Raw genomic sequence first — 24,838 nt, 5'->3', positions numbered from 1 at the left:
ACAAAAAAAAATTTTGTCATCTTCTCTGTACAGGGTAGACCAGGTGATGTTAGCAACTTTTATCACTATTATACCTTCTCGATTAAAATAATGTATCTTTGATATTTAACAACTGTTCCTAATAAATGATACTGTTGTCATCCCAGTTTTTAAATATTGATGCTCTAGAAGATTAAAAAAAAAAAACTTATATGGACTGGGAGTCATGCCCATAACCCTACCTTTTCAAAAGGCTGAATTGCAGCAAGAAACTACCTTGAGAAGAAGAAAATCTGTGAGACTCCTATCTCCAATTAGCTATCAAAAAGCTAGGAGTGAGGATGAGGCTTCACTTTAAAGTGGCAGAGTGGTAGCCATGAGAACAAAAGCTCAGGAACACTACCCAGGTGCTGTGTTCAAATTGTAGGACTTGCAAAAAAAAAAAAAAAGTAGAAAGAAAGAAAAAGAAAGCAGAAAGAAAGAAAAAGAAAAAGAAAGGAAGGAAGAAAAGGACAGAGAGAGGAAAGAAAAGGAAAAAAGACTTACACAATACATTTGTTATCAATGCTTTATTGTTGAAAACAAAATTGAAATTTTCTGGCACATAAAACAATTATTTCTACAAAAGGAAAGCCTACAAATCTTGATAATTTATACAAATAACAATTTCTCAAAAAATAAAATTTTAATTTAGTAAACTTGTCTTGTGCTCTATATTTTTAGCACTGTCTGCAATAATCCACCATAAATCCCTGAGCGGAGACATTTTTTGATCATGTTCTAAGAATCCCCCATCCCTCCCTCCCAGAGTTGGTCAGTTACTAAATCCAGCCCTGTAGTGAAAAGTGTCAGGGACATTAAAAATCCATGCATTTTATGACCCACACCCAATTATTAATGATACTTGGAAACTGAGTCTCATGAGGTACCTCTATTTTGCATTCAGTGAACCTGTTAAGAACCAAATGTTGAAAAGGAAGAACAATTAACAATTAGAAAAAAAAAAACACAGACATTGTTAAGACTAGAAAATCCTCATAAGTCAATATTTAAATAAATAAAAATGTTAAGACACTGAATTTATCTTTATAACCTTATATTAAATTCTTTTTCTTTTTCTTGTGTAATTTCCAATGCACTAGAAGATGATAAGTACACTTCATCCCACTATTTTGGTCTGACCATAGCTATGCTGCTGTTAAATGTTAAATATCATTCTCAACACACAGTGATCTAGGTTGAATCAACTTTTGGCCCTTGAGTGAATATTCACAAAATAATACACACATTTATAGGAGGGCCTTCTTATTAATGCGATCAAAAAATCTCTCTCACTACAATTGTCTTTTTCACAGAGACTAATACCATAGGAACACTATCTTACTTTCTTTCCCCATTGTATTCAGACACAAAAACACAACATACAAAATATGGGAAAAAATAACGATGTATTTGCATGTCCAGCTTCCTTTTAGTGAAAACATTGATCATATATACATGGTGTGTGAAAGGGAAGGGGAGAAAAGTAAATTTTCAGTTGCAATGAACTGGTTTGATGTGTCAAGCCTTTTTGTTGTTGCTGTCATTATGTCATGGTGGAATAATAAATAAATAAATACGTAGGGTATAGTATAGCTAATTTATTTATAAAGAAGTAGATAATGTATTGGCATTTCCATTTGACTGCAAGTCAAAAAGAAGTTCACTATCTGTTTTCCTCTACCTCATTTATAGCGTATTCCTCGTGAAATAGTCACTGAAGCGATTAAGAATCGGTAAAGAGATTAAATACTAATTTGCTAGTGAAAAATAGTTTTCAACTGAGAAAAGCAATTGACAAGCAACCTAGACTCATTCAGGCAAATATTACATACTCTACTGAAGCCTAAAGTAAGTCGTTCATGACATCTTCCAGGAAGAGAAAAATAAGATACAAGAAATTCCTTGAAAATCTGAAAATCTGTCTGTCTTAGTATTTGTGCACTTGTTAGAAGCTTTCTACAAAACACAGAATTTCAGACCACCATCACTGTACAATCCTGTGAGCAGACCTGCTGTTTTAATTGATGTCATCTAGAAAGCATGCCTGATCACGGATCACTTAGCTATCGACACTAGAACATTTATAAGCTTCCCTATCCGTTTGTCTTTTGTAAGCATGAGAATTTTGAAAAGCTAATGTCTGAAGAACTTGTGCCATGAATTCTGAGAGGTTTCGTGGAAAATACTGCCAAAATTAAAATAATAATCATAATTTTTTAAAGAATATCTGCTGGACACACGTATGCCCTTTCCACCTCCTCTTAAAACATCGATGTCAAGTGTGACTGGCTCTCCCATTCACACTCTTCCCAGAACATGAAAAACAAATGAGGTCCAGAAGAAGGGAGCCTGTGCTTCCATGGATACATAACTGCAGCTTCTGACAGACGCAGACACAACAGTAACATTAAAACAGACGTTTCCCTAAGCTTCGGAAATGGATTAAGCAGGTGATCCTGAAGAGGGTAAACAGCAGCGTTAGGACATCCTCGGCTCTCTGGGCACAAACACTGAGCTCTCTTCACTCCCCATTAACACTTCACTTTTGATTTTCCAGTGGCTGAATGGACACTGACTTCCTCTCACAGTGTTTCAGGAACAATAGAATTTCACATACAGTTTCCCCAGAATGAACAAAGGCTGTAACTTAGATTACCCGACCCCACCCTCCCTTTAGAGAATGCCAAAAGATCCGGTTTTAAGTGCTGTGGTTTCCAGTCAAATGGATAACAATTATAGGCTGCAGGAGGTCTCCCATATACACCCCCAACCCCCCCTTTTTTTTTCTTTTTTGGTGTTAATGGCTGTGCCAAATATCAAAGTGGATTCTCCCAGAAATTAACAGGAACCATGATGGCCCCTGCCCTAGATCTGAAAGTCCAATATGAGCTTTTATTTATTATAGCACGGCTGGGGAATGTTTGTGTGTTACTGAAGTCCACTTGAAAACAGGAAGAGAAGGTTCTGTCTCCCCATGTGTCAGGTCTTGGAAGTCTTCAGGCCTTGCTTTTCCATTATGTTCCACAGTTTGCGGAGATTGGATTGCGTGATCATATCATCCGGCTTGAGCTGTAGGGCCCGAAGGTAGTTGGCTTCGGCTTTCTGGAGTCTGCCATTGAGGTGCAGAATAGCGCCCAGGTTCATGAGAGCAGCTGGGTACTGCAACAAGATCACAGACAGACCATTAAAAAAAAAAAAAAAAAAAACAACAACTTCACCCTCATAGGCGAAATGACTTATGTCCAGAGGCAGTGGATGGGAGAAATTCAGGAATTTATACAAGTTAGATGAAGATAACTGAGAAGAAATAAAACAACCACAATGGTTTACACACAGTTGCTGTGTACTTTGTGTGTTAATTAGGAAAGGAAGCTAGAAAGGTTTTTGTGTTTGTTTTGGTTTTTCTACTCTGAAAGAGAATGGGTAAAATAGTAAATTTGTCTATCTATATTTTTTGGGGGGGAGTTTATAAAGAGATATCCTTTCACATAGAAATGATTAACTGTTTTAATAAACACTAACACAAGAAATAAAATGAAAAATGACAAATCTGTGTTCACATGTCCATTGATGCTTGCTTTTTTACCCTCTTTCCAAGGGTGGCATGTGAAGAAAAAAAAAAACACTAAAAACATAACCCCCACAAGTCATCACTGAATTTCCATCCTGTGGTAATTATTTTACCTAAACAAAGTCCTTATTCTTAAAACCACTTTAGTTTAAAAAATTTACTGATGAATATTTACTATATAGGAAAATGAATAACATCAAAATTAGAATATAACCTGTATTAGAAAAATTCTGTATTAATTCTTTAAATGTACTTTACTCTCAGATTTCCATTATATATAACTGCAGCACAAAAATTATCTTTTAATAATGTTTTTGAAATATATTCAAAAATTATTAGTTATGTAGCACTAATCTAATTCAAGGGTTTCCATTCTCAAATTAGCTGAATAAAGGACATCTAACAATAAATACTTTGCTTCCTATGTACACATAAAGGCTGGTCTGTTTTGCCTTATCTCTGAATTAAGAATCTGACTAATAGATAACTAATATTTTGACAATTACAAAAAAAATAAGTATTTCAAATATCAGATGAAGTACAATGTTTATGCTATTATTATGCTTTTGTTTTACAGATGTCAATTATTTATTGTCTTTCATATTTGTGGGCAAGCCAAAAATTTCTCAATTATTTGTATGATTCCTTACTTTAACAATGCATGTAGTTTTCATTGAATTTATCTGACTCTACCCTGAATCAAAACAATACTATTTCTGAATCAAAACAATGCTAAGGAGAGGGTGAAATAGCTCTGAAAAAATAAGTAATAAATATGATCAGATTTGGATTTTTAAGAGACCTAGGTTTAATTTGCTGGTCAATCTCTGTGACCTGTGCTCTTTCCTAAGTTTGTGAAATACTAAAATAATATCAACTTCTTTGCATGCTATTACAATGATATCAAAAAGAAACTTAATACATGCAACACAAAAGGACAAAGTTCAAAGTTACTTCAAGGTCAGTCCATTTGGCCAGTCTCCTTTTGTTTGAAGTTTAACATATAAAACTTCGTAATTTTTATGTGGCACTATAGCCTTTATAATTTAAATTTCAGTGTCTATATCATGTCTCTATGTCCATACCAAAATTCTCCTGAATTCTAAACTTTTCAAATTCCCTACAGTATTTTTCTTCTATCCTTCAAAATAATGTGGCAAATATAAGCTATTCCAAAAGCTTTTGGTCAGAATGACTCCATACTTATCAAGAAAAATCCAGATGGTCAGTTTCTAATTTTAAGCACCAATTCAAATAAACACAGCTCTAAATTATATGGGCAGTGAAAAACACCACATTGGAAATCGAAAATAACACCACCTACTTCATCTTCCTAAAAGAAGTATGTTATCACACCACCAGTATTATCTTGAGTTTCTTGATGCCTGAATACACTTCTGAATTATGACCCCCTCATACTGGCCGGCACAACTACCAATAAACAGCTACTAAATGGACAGTGAGGTGTATTCACAGCCTGAATTACTAGAGATGCAAAAGAAGATAAAAATGTTCAGGCTTCCTGCCACCCTAAGTTGAAAGAAAGGAAATAGGGCAGGAGAAAGATGGCTGGAAATGATTCCTAACTAACCAGAAATAGAAGAAGCCCAGTGATGGGGCTGAGAGAAAACAGATGGCTCTGTGGGATTGATTTCCTCAGTCATTCTGTTACCAATGTGCCTGGACCTAGAGTGTCTCCACCTATAATTGCAATGCAAAGGGATTATTAAAAACACTCCAATGTTTGGGAGTTAGATGGCTCAGGTTCAAATATCAGCTCTACAGCAGACAAGTGCACACTTGAACAAGCTGGGCACATCAATATAAATGATTTGACAAGAAGTACTGGCTATATAGGATTATCGTGGAGATTATGAGAATAGAAACATAACAGCATTCTGCTTTTCTCATTTGTCATCAACTCAACAGTACACACCAGAACAGTAACGAATTGGATGCTGAGGATTTGAGATTTTATTTTTTAACCCAGCTCTATCTTTAATGGTTCACCAGTCATTTTTAGGTGAAGCCTGTAAGAAATGGATTGGTGAAATACACCAAACAAACCACATCAATAATCTCCATTATTATTTCTAAATTGCAGCCTGAGGTCCTCATATCATTGGAAATTAACTTCCTGCCAGTAAATGATAAAAAAATATTTAGTATGTTAATATTATTCTCAGAAAACACAAGGAGGAAGTTAAACCTGTTCTGATGAATGATGTCTGAATACTAATTATAATTGTGCTTTTATAATAACTTCAGTTTTGAATTATCATACAGCTTACTATTTCTTAAATAAAAACAATCGTAAATTTATTTTATGAAGCTAATATAAAATAAGGGATCCTAAGGAAATTCACATATGCTCATATATTATTGTCCCTAAGGAGTAAAACATATAAACAGGAAACACGTATTTTTAAAAACATCATTCTAGCTGGGATCTAGTGCCTGTGTTCCTAACTACTCAGGAGGCTAAGACCTAAGGATCACCATTTGAAGTCATGCTGGGCAGGAAAAGTCCATGAGGCTCTTATCTCCAATTAACTACAAAACAACAACAAAATCCGGAAGTGGATCTGTGCCTCAAGTGACAGAGAACTAGTTTTGAGCAGAGAAGCTCAGGGACATCACCCAGGACTTGAGGTCAAACAACAGCACAAAACAAAATGAAACAACAAAACAAAACACAAGAAAAGAAATGCATCATTCCAGCCAGGTGCTGGTGTCTCATATTTTTCTCAGGAGGCTGAGATCTGAGGATCAAAGTTGTGAGCCAGCCTGAGCAGGAAAGTCTATGAGTCTGTCGTCACCAACTAACCCACAAAAAGCTGAAAGAAGGAAATGTAAATGTAGATGTGGCTCAACTGATAAGAGTGTTAGATTTGAGTAAGAAAATCCAAGTGACAATACAAGGCCCTGGTATTCTTTCTTTCTCTTTCTCTCTCTCTCTCTCTCTCTCTCTCTCTCTCTCTCTCTCTCTCTCTCTCTCTCTCTCTCTCTCTTTCTCTCCATCCCTATATATACACACAAAACACAAATATATGTAACAAAAATAAAAACATTCCATATTTTAAGCAATATATTTATATTTGCAGCTATACTATGTACTTATATATACATATATAATAAGAATACATTCTATAGTTTAAGCAATTATAAATGGAAGGTCAAGTTACTATGTTTTTGTTTGAATGTAAATGTTAACATAATATGAGTATTTATCATTTATAAAAGCTCAAAAACATTCATCATATACAGCCTAAAATATCATGGTGACTGCTAAAATATGACATAAGTAACAGGTACAGTGCCTCTTTAGAAGTACCCACAGTCATTTTGACATAAATAGTCTCAATTGTTAAAAAGCTTTCTCTCATACTGGATGCTGTTTTATCTTTCCAAAAGCAGGGCCTTTGTGTTTTCAAGCCTGATATGTGGCCCCTCCTCAGTGATGTCTGGGTGGCTTCACAGAGTCTCAGTGGACCCAACACTTCCAGATCTCCTCCCCTCAACCAGGAAAACTGGAGTTCAAAGCACTGGTATCATTTGGATGTTTGACAGAAATACAGAATTTCAGGCCTCATCTACTTGAATCAGAATGTAAATTTTAACAAGATCCCCAGGTGCTTTGAATGCTCATTAAAATTTGAGAAGCCCTGTTGTACAGGTCACTTGTAGATCAAAGATTGTATCATTTTACGCCTTTTATGAGGAAATTTCCTATAAGATGTTATAGTCTCTAGAACAAAGTACACCAAGATCAAGTATCTATCCCCTCATAAAGTTGAATTCTTCCCTTGGTTATGAAATGACTTAAGGGAGTAAATGTTCAATGAAATTTTATAAAGAGAGCTGTAAATGATTAAATGTTGGTGGACAGACAAAGAGGATAAAGAAATAGAGAATCTGCTGAAGGTTTGCTAAACAGATCGAAAGACTGTCTGTAGTATTCTAAGCATTTCAGGAGGCTTCTTTTGTACTGGTAAGCATCCTCGCTGTCTGCCAGCTCTCCAGCTTGGGCTGGGGAAAAGAAAATGGACCACAGTAACTGACTAGTCTCTCACCCATTGTCTCTTATTGAAGACAGTTGACAAAATTTTCAGCCTGTTAACTGAAGCAGGCAGCAGCACTACAGCCCCAGAACAAATGGCTCCTGGCTTTCTGCAAGAAGTGACACCACCCACTACTTCACAGATGAGAAAGGACAAACCAGACCTTTCTCGTTTTCTTGAAGAGGGCAAGACAGATGCTTTGCATCAGATGGAATGACTGGCAGCCACACAGTCAGTCAGTGTCTTTCTCCAATTCTCTAGGGAATCTGGCTTTAAAATTTCACTGTGGTCTTTAGCTTATTTCTCCACCACTGAAAGAAAGACACAAAATTAAATGATGGATGTCTAGAGTAGGGTATAACAAGGACAAGATGGCTAAGGTATGATTCTACTCCCAGGCCCTGGAGGCTCCCGCCCAAACCAAATGAGCAAATAGAATATCATGAATAAACGAGACTCGAATACTTCATTATTTTTCTGGCCTTAGCCTATGATGTAGGTTTAGAAAGAAATCTACAGAACAAAAAGAATCGTACCATATGAGGATTTAGAGCTGGGAGTACATGTTTCTAATGGGAACATGACTGAAGTGCTGAACTTTGGGAAGTACACTCAGGAGGAAGGAAAAAATACTCTGCAAAGATGTTATAATTTGATAGTACTTCTAATTAGAAAGAAAACAATGATGTAGTTGGGCTTTTATGTTATTTGTTCCCATGGCCATGTCTCTTTCATGAAGGAAAATCAACAGACTAGTGAATTTATGAAAATGATGAAACCAGCAATAACTGACCAATGTTTTTGCTTCTTAATTTCCTCTTAATTCAACTATTTATTTCTAAAGGATATAATTATACTGCTAAAATTATTTATAGAGTTGTATAGTCTTGGTATATAAACAATACAACTGAAAAAAGGAAGTTTGTCTCATGTAGTTATTATGGAATTCATATACTGTATATTTTGGGGCTGACTTTCAATTACTTTCCCACTATTTTCCTTCCAAATATAATTTGCAAACAAATGAGTTTGCACACTCTGAAGTTTTAAATAGATTTCTTCTCTCACTCCTTTTAAAATGGCTACCAAATAAGTTAATGAAGTTTGCAGACTGCCACCCAAGGGTATTCAACTGATACTGCTTACCTGATTGAATTTGCTGGAGTGGTGACTATTCCATGGTAGTTATAAATAAATGGGATGACTCTAAAACTAGGAATGAGACAAGAATGCCCACTCTCTCCACTCTTTAACAAAGAATTAGAATTCCTACCCAGAGCGATAAGGCAAGAAACAAGCATAAAGGGGATCCAAGTACGGAAGGAGGAAGTAAAACTTTCCCTCTTTGCAAATGGCATGATTCTGCATTTGAAGAACCCTATAGACTCCACCCCCAAGCTGCTTGAGATGATTCAAAACTTTGGCAAGGTATCAGGGTATAAAATTAACTCTCAAAAATCAACTGTCTTTCTCTATGCCAAAAATGAGAGGAACCAGGCAACAATCAGGAAAGCAACTCCTTTTGCAATAGCCTCAAAAAAAATAAAATACCTAGGAATTAGCTTAACTAAGAATGTAGAAAATATTTTGGATGAAAAGTTGAAAACCCTGAAAAAGGAAATTAAAGCTGAACTGAGGAAATGGAAAAACCTCCCATGCTTCTGGATTGGAAGAATTAACATCGTGAAAATGGCAATCTTGCCAAGGGCTATCTACAAATTTAATGTAATACCCATCAATATCCCAACGTCATTCTTTAAAGAAATAGAAGAGGCAATCCAAAATTTTATATGGAATAATAAAAGACCCCGTATAGCAAAAACAATTCTGAGCAGAAACAACAGCGTTGGAGGAATTTCAATACCAAACTTTAGACTCTAATACAGAACTATAGTGACCAACACATCTTGGTACTGGCACAAGAACAGGCCTGAAGAACAATGGAATAGAACTGAGGACCCAGATATTAACCCACAGATCTATGGCCACCTAATCTTTGACAAGGGAGCCAAAAAAATAGAATGGAAGAAAAAGCCTCTTCAAAATCTTGATACATAAGGCCATATAATGTGAAGCTAATTGAAAGGACCTCCAGGATATTGAAACAAAAGCCATATAATGAATGATTGTTGTCCTTAATGTACTATGTTGTCTCTCATCTCCTTTGCTGTCCCTTGGTTATTTCATATTGGTATAGTATCTCACTTTGTTATCTGATATATTGAATTTATTTGTATTTGGATATTTGAAATTTGATAGGGAAGGGGGGAAAACCAAGATGGGTGGGGGCTGTGGGGGGGGGAGGGAAATGGGTACCAAGACATGTGAAAGGGTATCAATGTATGTGAATTAATGCACCTTCTATATGGCAAATATCATGTAACCCTTTTACTAATTACAATAAAAAAAATAACATATAAAAAAAAGAAAGAGTCTCTTCAACAAGTGGTGCTGGCAGAACTGGTTAAGTACATGCAGAAAAATAAGTTGGATCCTTCTTTGTCACCCTGCACTAGAATTAACTCCAAATGGATCAAAGACCTGGAGGTAAAAACCGACACACTGAAAACTTTACAAGATGGAATAGGAGATACACGAGGCCTCCTGGGCACAGGTCGAAACTTTCTTAATAAGGACCAAGAATCACAATAAATCAGAGAAAGGCTGGGTAAGTGGGACTGCTTTAAACTGCAGAGCTTTTGTATGGCAAAGGACACAGCTAGTAAATTAATTAGGAAGCCTACAGAATGGGAGAAGATCTTCACTAACCATACAGTGGACAAAGGCCTCATATCTGAAATATATCAACAGCTCAGAAAATTGAATCACTCCAAAACTAATCTCCAAAGTAACAACCATCCCATTAAAAGATGGACAAAGACTTAGAGAGTCTTCTCTGAAGAAGAAATAAGAATGGCCTATAGACACATGAAGAAATGCTCAACATCTCTGGCAATAAAAGAAATACAAATCAAAACAACTCTAAGATTCCACCTAACTCCAGTTAGAATGTCTAGGATCAAGAAAACTAATAACAACAGATGCTGGAGGGGATGTGGCCAGGATGGATCATTACTTAAACACTCTTGGTTGGAGTGCAAACTCGTTCAACCACTATGGAAAGTAATATGGCAGTTCCTCAAAAGACTAAACATAGAGATCCCCTATGACCCAGCAATTCCACTACTTGGTATTTACCCAATTGTCCAGAAACAAGGATATATTAAAGCCACTAGCACAATGATGTTTATTGCAGCACTATTTACCATAGCAGAGATACGGCACCAACCCAGAAGCCCCTCAGTTGATAAGTGGATCAACAAGATGTGGTATTTATACACAATGGAATTCTATGCTGCTCTCAGAAAGAACTACATCACTCCATTTGTAAGGAAATCGAAAGACTTAGAAAAAAAATCATATTAAGTGAAGTAAACCAGACTCAAAGGCACATAGGCTCAATGGTTTCCCTCACTGTCAGTAGGAATCTTGGGCTCTGCTAGCAAACATTTACAATAGAACAAAACCTAGATACATAAAGCCATATAGAATGATGCAAATGAAAGGACCTCCAGGATATAGAAATAAAAGCCATATAATGAGTGGTTGTTGTCCTTAATGTACTAAGTTATCTCTCATCTCTTTTGGTCTCCCTTGGTTAACTCATATTGTTACAATATTTCACCTGGTTATCTGATATATTGTATATATGTGTATTTAGTTATTTGAAATTGAATAGGGAAGGTGGAAAACAAGATGAGGGGCAGAGGTGGGGGGAGGAAAATGGGGACCAAGACATGAGAAAGGGTATCAATATATATGAAGTAATGCACATTGTATGTGGTGAATATAATGTAACCAGTCTCTTAATTACAATAAAAATATAGGAAAAAAATTTAAAAAAATAATGGCAACCAAGACATGAGAAAGGGTATCATTGTATATGAATTAATGTACTTTCTGTTTGGCGAATATAATATAACCCTTCTATTAATTACAATAAAAATATATGAAAAAATAAATGGAATAGGTATTAAGGGAACATATTAATAGAAATATCACTTATGAATAAATGTTTTATATTTATTGGTACCTTTAATGTGGCAGATATATCATAAATAATATTGAATTTAAATCCTTAAAATTGCCAATAATGGCTTATGTAGAAGAAGTATAACATGAACTAAGATACTATTAGACACTTGAGTCTCCATATGTGAGGTTTTATTTCTAGTCTGACTCACTGGCATGACTGATAGTCTAAAGCGAACTAAGAATCCTTTCTATACATAAGCATATCATATCCAATAGTCAAGTCTTTGTTATTTACCTTAATATTTCTTAATCTTTCTTCTTGGATGTTAGGAATTTAGCTCAGTGTTAGAGTATTTGTCTAGCATGCATAAGGCCAATGGATATGATCCCCAGCACCAGAGTAAAAACATTAAATGTCTAATTATCTCTTGCTCTTTTTTTCCATCTTGGCTTGATCCCTAAACACTTTTCCTTTGAATTTTAAATACAATTATTTTGACAGAAAAAAACACATTGATAAGTATGTAGCTGATGGAATGGTGAATGGGGAACAGAGCAAATGAACAAAGAGACATAAGAGTGAAGCCATACTCAGTTCTGGTCTTTTGTTTTGATGGTACTGAGGATATAACCCACAGCCTTCAGCATGCTACTTAATCACTCTACCAATAAAACCTAGTCCTTGGTTTTATTAAAATAGGATTTCTACAAGGTAGCTCATGCTTGTCTTTAATTTGTAATCTTCCTGCTTCAGCTTTCTGGATGCTGAGATTACAGGCATGTACTAAATTTTCTGTGGGTCTTTTTTGGTAATTATTTTATTTTAGGCATATGAACTTCTAAGGGAATATACCACTGTGTCCTTGGCTAGTACACAGAAACTTATGAATATAATTGAAGGCTCCAAATATCTCATGGTTTTGTTCCTGTCCACCTCTGGAAGAAAACCATTATCTTGAAATTGTTGTTTAAAACTGTAATGCAAATTTTACACTTCCATGTTTTATAGACTCATAATAAATGCAAGTTTTGAATGCTTTGTAAGTTTTATACATTGGTCTGTCATCAACCATCATGGCATACCATTCTGTCAACTTGAATTGAAACCTCAATTTTGTTTTCATATACCCTTAATAACTGCTCTGTTTACCTGCTCTGTTTTCTTATAGGAATTCAATTGAATGATTCCTTTCTTTTGGAGATAGAATTCAGGAGTGGAATTTCTCATCACAGAAGCAGAAGATATTTGACAGGTCTTCCTGTATAGCCTTTCAGAGTACACAAATGGACCACCACTAATATATATTTACCCGCTCTCTTTTTATTCCAGATTCTAACATTTGATATTGCCTAACTTTTTTTTTTTTTTTTTTTGCCAGTCCTGGGCTTGAGCTCAGGGCCTGAGCACTGTCCTTGGACTTTCTCAAGGCTAGAGCTCTACCACTGGAGCCTCAGCACCACTTCTGGCTTTGTTCTATGTATGTGGTACCGAGGAATTGAACCCGGGTCTTCATGCATGCTAGGCAAGCACTTTAACCACTAGGCCAAACTCCCGGCCCCTGCCTAACTTTTTTACTTATAACAAACTGAAAGTTGAAATAATTGCATCTTATTCTGCCATTAGTTTTTCCCCTTGACAAGTTAGTGGTATTTTCATAAATGTGTCCATTTTTTTACATTTCCATCAGTGATCTATCTATGTTAATATTTACACAGAGTAAGTTTTGTAAGAGTTTTCATCAACATGAAACTATTTGAAAGTTAAGAACACAACACCCCTCCTTCTTTCAGCTAGGGCTTAAAGAGGACTGCCTGTCCTGTGGTATTTCTCAAATCTGAAAATCAAGTAACTACTGTATATGCTTTTCCTCTCTCTGTCTCTTTCTGTCTCTCTCTATGTCTGTGTCTGTCTGTCTGTCTGTCTGTCTGTCTGTCTGTGTCTCTGTCTCTGTCTCTGTCTCTCTCTTTGTCTCTCTGGTGGACATAGGATGGGAAGGTAGGGACTGAGATAAAGCCTTACTATGTTGTCTAGGCTAGCCTTGAATTTAAAATCTTCCTACCTCAGCCTCTTAAGTGCTAAGATTATAGGCATGTCTAGCTATTGCTGTTTCTAAAAAAAAAGAAAGAAAGAAATATGTGCTATCATCACATGGAAAATCTTTGATAAAAGTTCATTTTTGTTGAAGGGAATGGATGATAACAGAATGCTGGACAGCCACAGGACAAGTTCCGCACTGAAGTGACAGGATTCACATGAAGTTCTTACAAATGAATGTATGCTTATCACATAGAGACAGACAGCCTGCAACATCCTGGACTACTGTATATGTGAGGACCAGGTACTCTATATAGAGCCTAGTACAGAATTAACTTTGATTACAATTCCCAGTCCTTATTTAGATTCTTGTGCTATAGATTTCTACTCTGTTTCCTTTTCAAAGACATGAAAATCATCTGATAAGGTTTATCTGCTTCATGTCTTTCCTCTCTTTAACACTCTCCATTTCTGCTAGCATTATATAAATCTAATATCTTGTCTTATTCCTAAATTCTACCAGCATCCTGGTTCCCCTTGCCTCCCATTTTTTTTCCTTGATTCCAAAATAAGCATCTGAAATTCTAACCCAAAACATTTCTGCCTATGAAACATTTCTGCCTGAACTTTAGGAATCCTTTACAGGCAGAGTGCACTCAGCAAAAGTCACATGAAACTTCTCTTTCTGTCTCATGGTCTTTTCAGCATTCATTCCTGTCCTGAACAGCTCTTCTAACAAGGTCCTTTGCCTATTCCTTCTCTCTTTGGCACACTACTCATTAAAATAAAACAAAAAAAAAAAGGAAATGTCAATTCATTGCTTACTTCTCAGTCCCCATTGTCCTGTCTGCATACATTAATCTCAACATTTACCACAATGAATTATCGCTACTTCTTTTTATACATGTCTGTCTTCTTGGCTAGAGGGAGAGAAATACCTTGAATTAATTTTGATTGTCTTTTTACTGCTAATGGTAGGCACTAGCACATAAAGCAAGCTCTCAAGGAATGCTTGCCAAATAAAAGAAGACAATTTTGTCTCATTTTGTTGAAATGACAAACTCAAGAGTGGGAAATTTGATGATCAATCTCAATGCAATTTAGAAAGCATTTGTTGAATATCTAGTATCTGTCAAGTTTTCTGATAGACGTATGTATGTGATTTCAACTTATTTTTAGTGAACTTTTGGCGTTAATTATTAGGAATTATACACTCATAATCTCAATTATACCTATCAAACTGAATATGTATTTAAAACTGTTATCTATGCACCCATGTAATATGCTAAGGTTTTTATTATAAACATGAAAAATTCACTGTTTTCAAGCAGTTTTTCCATTCTCAAAGATGAAGATAAAGAAAAATGCATTTGCTATAAAAGCAGAAATCATGTGGATCTACAAGGAATCTAGTAAGGCTAAGCATTGGGGGAGAGAAGACAAGGCATTTTCTTATGGATATCAGGCTGTGAAACAGATTATCACATTGCTACAAGTATTCATATACTGACATGTTGAATTGAAACCTCTGAGAGCAATTAATTTTAAAGATTCAAAGGTAAATTAAATAAAAATGGAATATGAATGCAATACTCACAAATGAGGAAATTATAATGAAACAAAAACCACAGGCAATGAAGCATCTATTTACAAATTATAATTCTTTGTAGTCATATTTTGACTATAGTAATAGCTAGGATAAAGCATAGGAAAAGCTTTTCCAAATTGTAGACAGAGCAAGTAGAAATAGTACAGAAATTCTAGCAATGGTAAAGTGAATTCTGACTGATAATACAAATGATTCATTTTGATGCTCAGTTTCAATGCAGTATTTGTGATGTTAGAATAGCTTTGAGTAAAACAAACAGATACAGATGACAAGTAAGACACATGCCTGTATTAAGGGAGTAGTTTCAATTTGTCAGTGACACATTTTATTATATGCACTCTGTCCTATTCTTCTACACAGGCCTGATCCCAAAGGGTTCCTGATAATAGAATGCTCATTTAAGTTTTATGATGTTACGATTTAGAGTGCTGTTCATTTCTACAGCAATCAAAATGCCATCAGTTGCGGTGTGAGGAGAGCACCCAGTGTTTATAACAGAGTAATTCCCTAGGTTACTTTTACAACACTTTGAAGTGCATCTCCTAAATTAAGCATATATCTTCAGAAATTACTTTTCACTGAAAACCATCCTACTTCCAAGCTGGACATCTTTTTTGGACATACAAGTGGAAAAATCTAGATTCCAGGATACCTAAGTCATAGTCATAGCTTTTATAAAATGCAACCAGAACTTTGTTTTGTTGTGGAATAAGGATAAAGCTTATCCTTTTGAAGTAAAAGTACTAAATGCAACTCTTACATCAGTAAAAAAAAGAATACTTGATGACTTAAAGTACATGCAGACAACAAGAGGAATGAAGATGAATAGAATTTAAGAAACTTAGAAAAGAATATATATAACAGACAAGCGTCACTCATATATCCCAAACACCAAGGGCTTGTCTACACTTGTTAACCTATATTAAAAAATTCTATAGAATCTTCTGTTCCTGTACTTTGCAATTCTTTGTAGGTTGCTATTCTGAGTATGATTTGAGCCACATAATTCACTGTACACTTTATTCATTATTTTTTGGCAAGAAGAAGATGTGTATGTGTAATCATATTACACAGAAGAGCTTCCAACCATACAGGTTGTTGAGTATAAGTAGGAAGGCATAATAAATTGACTGCCTATTCTGAAGAGCTGAAGCCTCTAGAATAATCATGCCATTATAAAATCATAAATTCAGATATATGTTAGAAATTTCTAAGTTTTACTTAAAATCCTTGATAATGCAATTGCTATAAGTGACAGTAAAAACTGATTTCCTTAGCCTTTTTCTATATAAATTAATCATTCACCTGCCTCTCTATATAGGGGTATAAGTACCATACTAACACAGACAAATATATGTTAGACCGAAGATTCAACAGATGTCACAACAATAAATTAGGGGAGACTATTTTAAATCTTTGCACTTGACTTCTTTAATTTACTTCTAGGTTTTCAATAAACAAATTTGATTGGATGGCAGCCAACTGAGAGATATTAGTTTGTGTAGTGTGAAAATGACCGACAGAACTTATTAAAATACTCGCATTTTCAAATGACAGAAGTGAGCACCGAGGAAGCCTGAGAACAACAGATTAAACAGAAGTTTAGGTGAGGCCTACACATTCTAAAGGTCTTTCACCTTCTATAGATGTCTCAATACAGTACCATAGACTGGGTGACTTAACAACAATGGTTATTCTCAGTTCTTGGAATCTGGAAGTTTGAGATCACAGTACTAGCCCACTCAAATTCCTGGTGAGGATATGCTTCCTTGGTGAAGGTTCTATCCTTGCATGGCCTCCAGTGGTTATAGACACACAAAGACAGGCACTGTCTCCTCTTTTGTGAACACTGGGGCTTGACCTCAGGGCATTTATTTTTCAGTATTTCTGAGTTTGGGTCTCATGTTTATGCTTCAGCTATCCTGAATGATAATCCTTCTATTTATGGGATAAACAGATATATGTCACCATAAAATGAGAGATTCAAAATCCTTTTTTACCAGGAATGGCCACTAACCATGTGCCTCCTGATTGCTGCCTCCACCACCCAAGTAGCTAAGATTACTTGTGTGAGACTGGCACTGTTCTCTTTAGAAGGGTTTTACTCCTATTAAGAAGGCCCTCCCCTTATGATCTCACCCCCTTAGTCTCACTCTATTGATTGGCAAATGGCACCACCTCCAAACACCACTGTATTTGAATTAATGTGACAACACCCATGTATTTTGGGAAGACACAAACCCAATTTATAACAGATAAGCAAGACAATATTTTTTACTCTCAGAAAGCAGGTATGGACCATGGTATGGGCACAGAGGATTGATGGAGAGAGGTTACAGTTTGATTGAGAGCTGTCAGATTGCAACAGGACCTTAAGATCCAACAACGGCCCCATTTTTGTAGCAATAAGAAGAAATATATATTCATGGTGCAAATTCACCGTAGCCTTCATACACACAGAAAGTATTTTGAGCACACAGAGTCAGGATGATCAGATCAAACCTAACATGTTGGAGCAAACTATAAATGGAGCCAGGCACTAAAAATAAAATGTAAACACTGATGCATGGCATTCTAGTCACACATTTAGAAGGCCAAGATTTTGTTGACATGCTTGGAAAAATAATGATGCAAGGGTCTTTATACATCAGTTAAGAAACTGTTGCATCAGGCAGGACACACCAGACAAGGTGAAGCCAAGAGAGATACTCTGAGCCACTGCACTTGTCAAACTGTCGCACCTGCTAAGAATGGAGAAATAAATAAAAGCAGCCATATTTCTCTCTTCGTGGCACATCAAAGGAGGTTCCATGGGAAAACATCTGCCATTCACACCGGATCAGCTCACATATCACTAAGAAGATCTCTTTCCCTTAGAACATTCTGCTTTTAATTCTTAAAAAAAAAAAGTGCATATCTGAAATTACCACAAGCAGATGGTACCAGTCTTCTTCTAACATAAAGCATGTAAAGTCAGCTCATTTGTATATCTTAAAGAAGCTTTATGACTTTTTTTTTGCTGAGTGGTAGCATGAAAGTTATATAACAGAATATTCATTGCTTTTTTACCAGCCTACTTACTAATATCACATTTCTTCCCTTAACTTTGTTTCTTCTTTTTTGTTCAAGCTCGTTAATACAAAAAGAAAAAAAAAGCAACAAGCTAGACAATCATTTAGCTGTCAATATGATAATGAAGCATTCCCAGAATGGACCTGAGCAACCACTATCCTTGAACACATGAAGTTCAGCATAGTTTCAAGTATTGATGAACAGTCCTCATGTACCAACTGTTATTTCTTTTACAAATCTTCAATACTGAGTTGGGGACTTGGTGGTTATATGGTATAAGACAAGTATGGTTTTAGAGTCAAATGATAATTTATTTTTACCCATTGATAAAAACATAATATAGTACCTACAGTTTAACAAACTTTAAGTAGTGACCTGGTATTACACTAGACTAAGCTAGAGACACCTCTCATCTCTATTTATGATTCAAGTCTGAACAAGCAAAAATGTAAAAGAAAACAGTTCTTCCAGAATTACAAGAAGGCCTGTCTATCCAATTCTTTTATATAGGAAATCAGAGGCCTGATCCTTTCCTGCTATTGTATATTATTCTTAAAACAAAGTACCTGATGAATACTTCACTAGCTATCTAATTAAATTGTAGGCCATTTTCCTCATAAATGTTTAATGTCCACTGGATATAATAATTAAATCCAATTTCAGTATCTTGAAATGGCTCGTGGAAATTAAGTCATGCTCTAATGCATTTAGTTTGACACATACTTAATTCAGTCAAAGAATGGAAGCTTAAGAACTTTGCTAACTTCTTAGTTCATTCAGGAGAAGAATTAAATGGTAATTATGATGGTAATAGTTTTACAAGATTAGTTCCTGGATCCTAAGGAGCAACCTGCAGAAGAGGCTAGGATTGCTGTTGTTTTGTGAAGAGCAACTAGACTGTAAACCTGTTTATGAGGGAACAAGAACCATGGTCATTCAAGAATCAGTGAAATAACGCATTAAGGTAGCTCATGCTGTATAAGCATGCTTAAAATGAATGAAAAAATTATAGCAATAAAACAAAATTAAAAGTTTGACAAGAAAGTCACTGACATGACTTTATTAAGCTTCAAATAGTCAAAAGGGTATTTCTCCTTCAGTTCTGGTTATAATTTTCAAAATTTTGTAATCTGTGTGGCTATAATCAATGGGTTATTTTTTAAATTTAATTTGTAATTAAATGCAATTTGCCCATTTACTCAGCAATTCAATGGTGTTTCCAGTGATTGAGCAACTTCTACTTCACTGAGGACTCAACAGTATACAAAAGCCAAATATTCTCAGGACTTGTCGAGCTTGTATCTATCTGTAATGTATACACAACAAAAATAAACATGTTTTGTTGTGTGATACATGTCAAGATAAATAAATAAATAAATAAATAAATAAATAAATAAATAAATAAATAAATAAAATAAAGAGTCCAAAGAATCTATGTGGGAAAAATCAGCAAACCATACTGGGGACCATCTTCGGTCAAGAGTACAGCCCAACAAAACAAAAGGGTTCCAAAGAATACATACACTATGATACAGGAAAACAGCAGGGATCTCCTGGAAATGCAGGTCAATGGGAGGAAGTAAAAGAGCCACAGAATTGGGAGGTGGAGGCAGGGAATTTTGGAAACCAGGGAAGAAAATCTTCACAGTAGGAATGAGTAATGACCTAGTGTGAAATGATGCTGATAGAACTGGAGAAATTAGAACAGAGGACAAATGGATTCCATAATACCAACACAAATCAGTTTTGGCAACATGATATTATAAAAGTATATTTGGAGTAGGTTCAAATGAAAATGGAACATTTTGCTATGAAGGATGGGTGGGGAAATTCAACAGCAGTCACAGATAGACATAAGTGAAAGAAGCCTGTGTCTCCAATTTTGTGATAACGGCTATCATACTTAATTGATGATGGGAAATATTGTTAGAGAGGAAAAAGTTATTTTTCTTAGTATTTTACTATTTTTAATAGTTGCACAAAGGTTGCCATTCAACAAAGCAGTTTATGAATGCAATGCAACTTGATCAATGTTATCCATTCAGCATTCTCCCTTATACTTCCCATCTCTCCTCTTACTTTTCTTAAATCTGTAGGATATTTGTTGAAATTTCTTTTTACTGCATTCTTAATACCGAAGAAATTCAGGGAAACAGAGATACAAGAAAGACAGAGACAGTTACAGAAAGAGGAGAGGAGGGGAATCAAATAGAGGGATATCACTTCAGTCAAGAAGTGGTCTACCAGGAAAGGCAGCACTTAAATGTACAAATGGTAGCAGATGGTCAGAGATGGTGGAGGACTGCAGAAATGATCTCTGATTACTTCTAAACTCCCACTGCAAGATGAAAAAAGGTCAGCAATCAAGAATGGATGAAACTTTTGGAATTCAAAAATCACTTAAAAATGGAATACCAAAAGATTTATTCACAACAACTACCAAAACGTATCTACTTCCATATCATTCTAAATAAAAGTCAAGGGAGTAAATTGGGCCTTTGTTTCTAGAAACCTCTCAAACTCAGGAAAGAACCAGGGTAGCAAATAACATATAAGCAACCCTCTTGAAAACATACACATAAGGAGCAAGACTTAGCACATCTCCTGAAGTGTTACCCACTTTGGGCAAGACTCTTAGCTTAGCTTGCAGCTGAGAACCACCATCCAACACACAAAGTACTTATCAGAAATATCAATCTACAATTCGTTTTCTCCTATAAAAGAACACTCCTCACATGGATGATCGTTTTGCATTTTGACAAAGCCACTTGCTGACAACACAGGGAAATTTCAATTGGATGCTGTATTTTTAGCAAAGCAATTCTACCGCCTGCCAAGATAAACTCTAATTCTATCCTTGCAAAATGAGAAGAAAGGAATTTGCTTTCCTTCATCTATCCTCTCCCTTTATCATTAGGTGGCAAATTATAGAGTAAGTCCTGTCTCAGCCCAGTACTGCTACTTTACAGACTAAATATATTTTCCCTTTTCCTCGCTGAAAAATAGCCTATCTCCCCTGCTGCCAGGATTCCCCAGAATGGATAAGCGACTCAAGTGCCTAGCTTCTTTTTATTTATCCAAAGGGGAAAGGTTGGCTTCTTCAGGTACACATATACTCTCAGAAATGTCCGCACACCTCACCGCACTCCCAGACTGAAACTGCCACAGGTCTGTCCAATTGAGGCATTAACGCCAGCATGCAAGCCTTCACGTGAGCATTGTCAAATGCAATGTTGTGCATTTATCTTGACAAAATCAATTTGTCACCTGCTTTCTATTTACTGGTTTCCTAATAAAAAGGGTATTTTCTGGCCACTGACCATAAGCTCAACAAATCATTGTTCTTTTACAATTATTTATTGAATATGAATTATATACAAAGCCACTAGTTCTTCACATGGTGTTAATATGTCATAAAATCTATTTTCCATTAATGTAACTACTGATACTTTGTATTTGTTGACTATTTTTATAGCTTCCAATTACATATTGTTTCTTTCTTCAAATATTACCTTTTTATTTTCTTTAGTTGCACAGAAGAGTTACCACTCAACAAAACAGTTGGAAAGTAAAATGAATCCTGATTGATGTCACTCTTTTCATCATTCTCCCCATCCCTCCCATCAAATGATGTTTTTCCATCAAATTCATGGCCAAATTTTAACTTAAATGCAGGCCTTTCTTCACAATCCAGTCACCTTTGGAGGTTCTTGGGATTACAATTTCAATATATAAACTCAGCTCAGAGGTTTCTCTTTCTCATAGCTGGGATGAAAAATCTCCTATTTGTCTAACAAGACAAAAGCCTATGTTTGCCACTAGCTATTGTCAGATAAAGGGAAATTCGAATTACATTTTTAGGATTGACATAGCCTTACATCAAACTTTGTTCTTGTATCCTGAAGACTAGGACAGGTGGAGTTGAGTGGTTTGCAGCAAGGAACCAGCTTAGGACATGTTTCTCCCGCTCTCAGACCTTAAACACATGGAATTTTCTTCATTTCTCTCTTTCCCTTTATCAGCCCAAATCACAGACTTTACTTAAACATCCACATTCAGTGCTCCACTCTCTGTAATGATTTTGTCACTTTTGCGGGCGTCTTACCTAACTGGCACTAATATCTTGCTTATTGCAATGCTGAGGATGACATACGCTGTAGATATTCTTCCTCTAACCTTATCTTTATAACATCTCACTGTTGCCTCAGGGTTTTATTCAACTGCTTTAAAACATCTATATCTCTAGCTCCACCCTCATTTTCAGGTTTATGTTCAGTTGTCTGACAAGCTTCTAGGCTATTCAATACCCAATGGTATCTATATTTTATCTTTCACTTATTTTATCATTTCCAATAGATATATTTGTTATTGGAGATCTTAAATGTAAATTTGAGAATCTAGTTAATCACTTAAGGTAGAACCATGTTTCTTTCTTGCCTCCTGGACCTTATTATGGAAATACCTAGCAGTCTGATTTGTTCTTCCAAAGAATTCCTCTCTAGATAGGCCTCTTCATCTCTCTCCTACTTAATATCGCCCTTGGTCCGGGCTTTATTAACTTGTACCTGGGGGTTGCAATAGTATTCAAGTTTGTGCCCCAAACAATATTTCTTTAAAATGTATTCTCACAAGGGCCCCGGGACAAGTTCTTTTACTTGCACCACTCCCTTTGCAATTATCAAATGAATACCCCAAGTGAGGCCTTGGAAACTATGTTGATGCCTTTTGACCTGGCCTGTCTTCCTGCTGTACTGAATTTTGAGCTTCTACATGGATAAATGCCGTCACTTCCTACATAGACCACACTTTTGTTCCTGTCTTCTCTTGCATATAAAAGCACTCATCAGCTCACATCAGGTGTTAGCTAACTCATCATCCTCCTTAAAATGATATGCAGTCATTCTCTTCCCCTAGGATATCTATGGCCTTCAATTTCAAGGTGAGTCTCACTGTTTCTGTACCCACAGGAAACAGGAGGATGTGGACTCCAGGACCACACTGTGGCCCTGCAGTAAAATGCTTCTTTCTATCTGTCTGTCTATTTGTCTTTCTATCTAAATTTACTGAATTCACTATCACAGACTTCATTCTCATGTTTTAGATGAGAAATTTGGACTTCATGCCATTTACTATGTCTCTGGAGAAGTATTCATGGCACAGTCAAGTCTCACAGTTAAAATCCCTTCAGGAAGCATTGATTGCCTGGTGAAAAGGAAGGATTTTATTTTATTTATTTATTTATTTTGTCCTTTCAAACCCAAGATTTCCTATGATTACTGATGGCTCTAGGAAACATGTTAGCTTCCTCTTTGTGCTCTAGGTCCCTGCTGGTCAGAAGAAGGGAACAGGAAAAAGGTTCCCCTGCAGAAATGCCAGGTGCCAGATGCCAGGTCATCATAAACTCATCCACTGCAATTCTTTGTTACCTTCTAGATCTCACAGAAACAAACCCAGTAATCCTCAAACAATGTATGTAAAAGAAAGTGATCAAGTTTGGACTAAGAGTTATAGAAAGTGCTTTGTGTATGCCTCTTTTTCCCTGTTAACAGAATACCTTTGAAGGCTCTTTGGAGGTATGGTTTTTCTTTTCATTGACGTGGTAGTTTCAGCTCCAGGGCATAAAAGAAAAGGAAAAATCTGGAAACTTCTGGTGATTGGTGTTTCACCTCTCCTTACCCCATCTCCTACCAATCCATATTTTCTTCTTGTTTCCTTTTCTCCCCCTTTTCTATTTTGGACAAGTTCAGACAAGGGCAGAAAATGTACAAATTAATTTTTTAATACCACTTTAAGGTACTGATGAACTGATGACAAGAAAATGAGCTGTGCATCATCTGTTTGGAAGGTGTCTCTTCTTTGGTACTTCATTATTCATTACTTTGTTGAATTCTTCCATATGCTGTTAAAATGGAACAGACTGACAGAGGCACAAGTGAGCAAGCATGTTTGAGGCTGTGTAAGCCCGCACACAGCCACACAGCATGCACAACAACCTGAATGAGTACAAGAGATGCTTGTAAAGCTCCTAAGGGAGGATGCAGGATCTTTTAGGCACAGTAACACTTCAATTCTAAACAGGTGTCACAAAAATGCGATGAAATTACCACATTGAAATCTGCCCCTATCCTTCCTCCCCTACTCCCACTTACAGTAGATTGAACTAGGAACTGAACTCAGGACCACAACCTTTTTTCCGCAAGCACTTTACCACTTTAGTCCTAAGCCCACCCTACCACCATTAAATTTCACACTAATTCTCAGACAGCTGCTTGTTCAACTCAAAAGGGAAGAATATAATTAGATTTTACTTAATTTGGTTTATCTCTCAAGAATGCACCTGATGGGGCTGGTAATGTGGCCTGGTGGTAGAGTGCTTGCCTAGCGTGCATGAGGCCCTGGGTTCAACTCCACAGCATCATATATACAGAAAAAGC

At 36.0% G+C, this 24,838-nt stretch overlaps 1 protein-coding gene across 1 annotated transcript in view; it reads right to left on the bottom strand.

The window, feature by feature from the left end:
- Positions 1-547: 547 nt before the first annotated feature.
- Positions 548-24,838, bottom strand: part of Tmtc2 (transmembrane O-mannosyltransferase targeting cadherins 2) — a 336,278-nt gene continuing 311,987 nt past the window's right edge. Inside the window, exon 12 of the mRNA XM_090328335.1 lies at positions 548-3,180. Coding sequence (XP_090184461.1) covers positions 3,001-3,180 — 180 coding nt within the window. The 3' untranslated portion in view covers positions 548-3,000. The remainder of the gene's footprint in view (positions 3,181-24,838) is intronic.

The sequence above is a fragment of the Megascapheus bottae genome, chromosome 2 (genome assembly GCF_031878675.1).
Source record: "Megascapheus bottae isolate mThoBot1 chromosome 2, mThoBot2.hap1, whole genome shotgun sequence".
NCBI classification, from domain to species: Eukaryota; Metazoa; Chordata; class Mammalia; order Rodentia; family Geomyidae; genus Megascapheus; species Megascapheus bottae.
The sequence above is the reverse complement of the archived record's forward strand: the minus strand, read 5'-3'. Positions and strand labels throughout refer to the sequence as shown.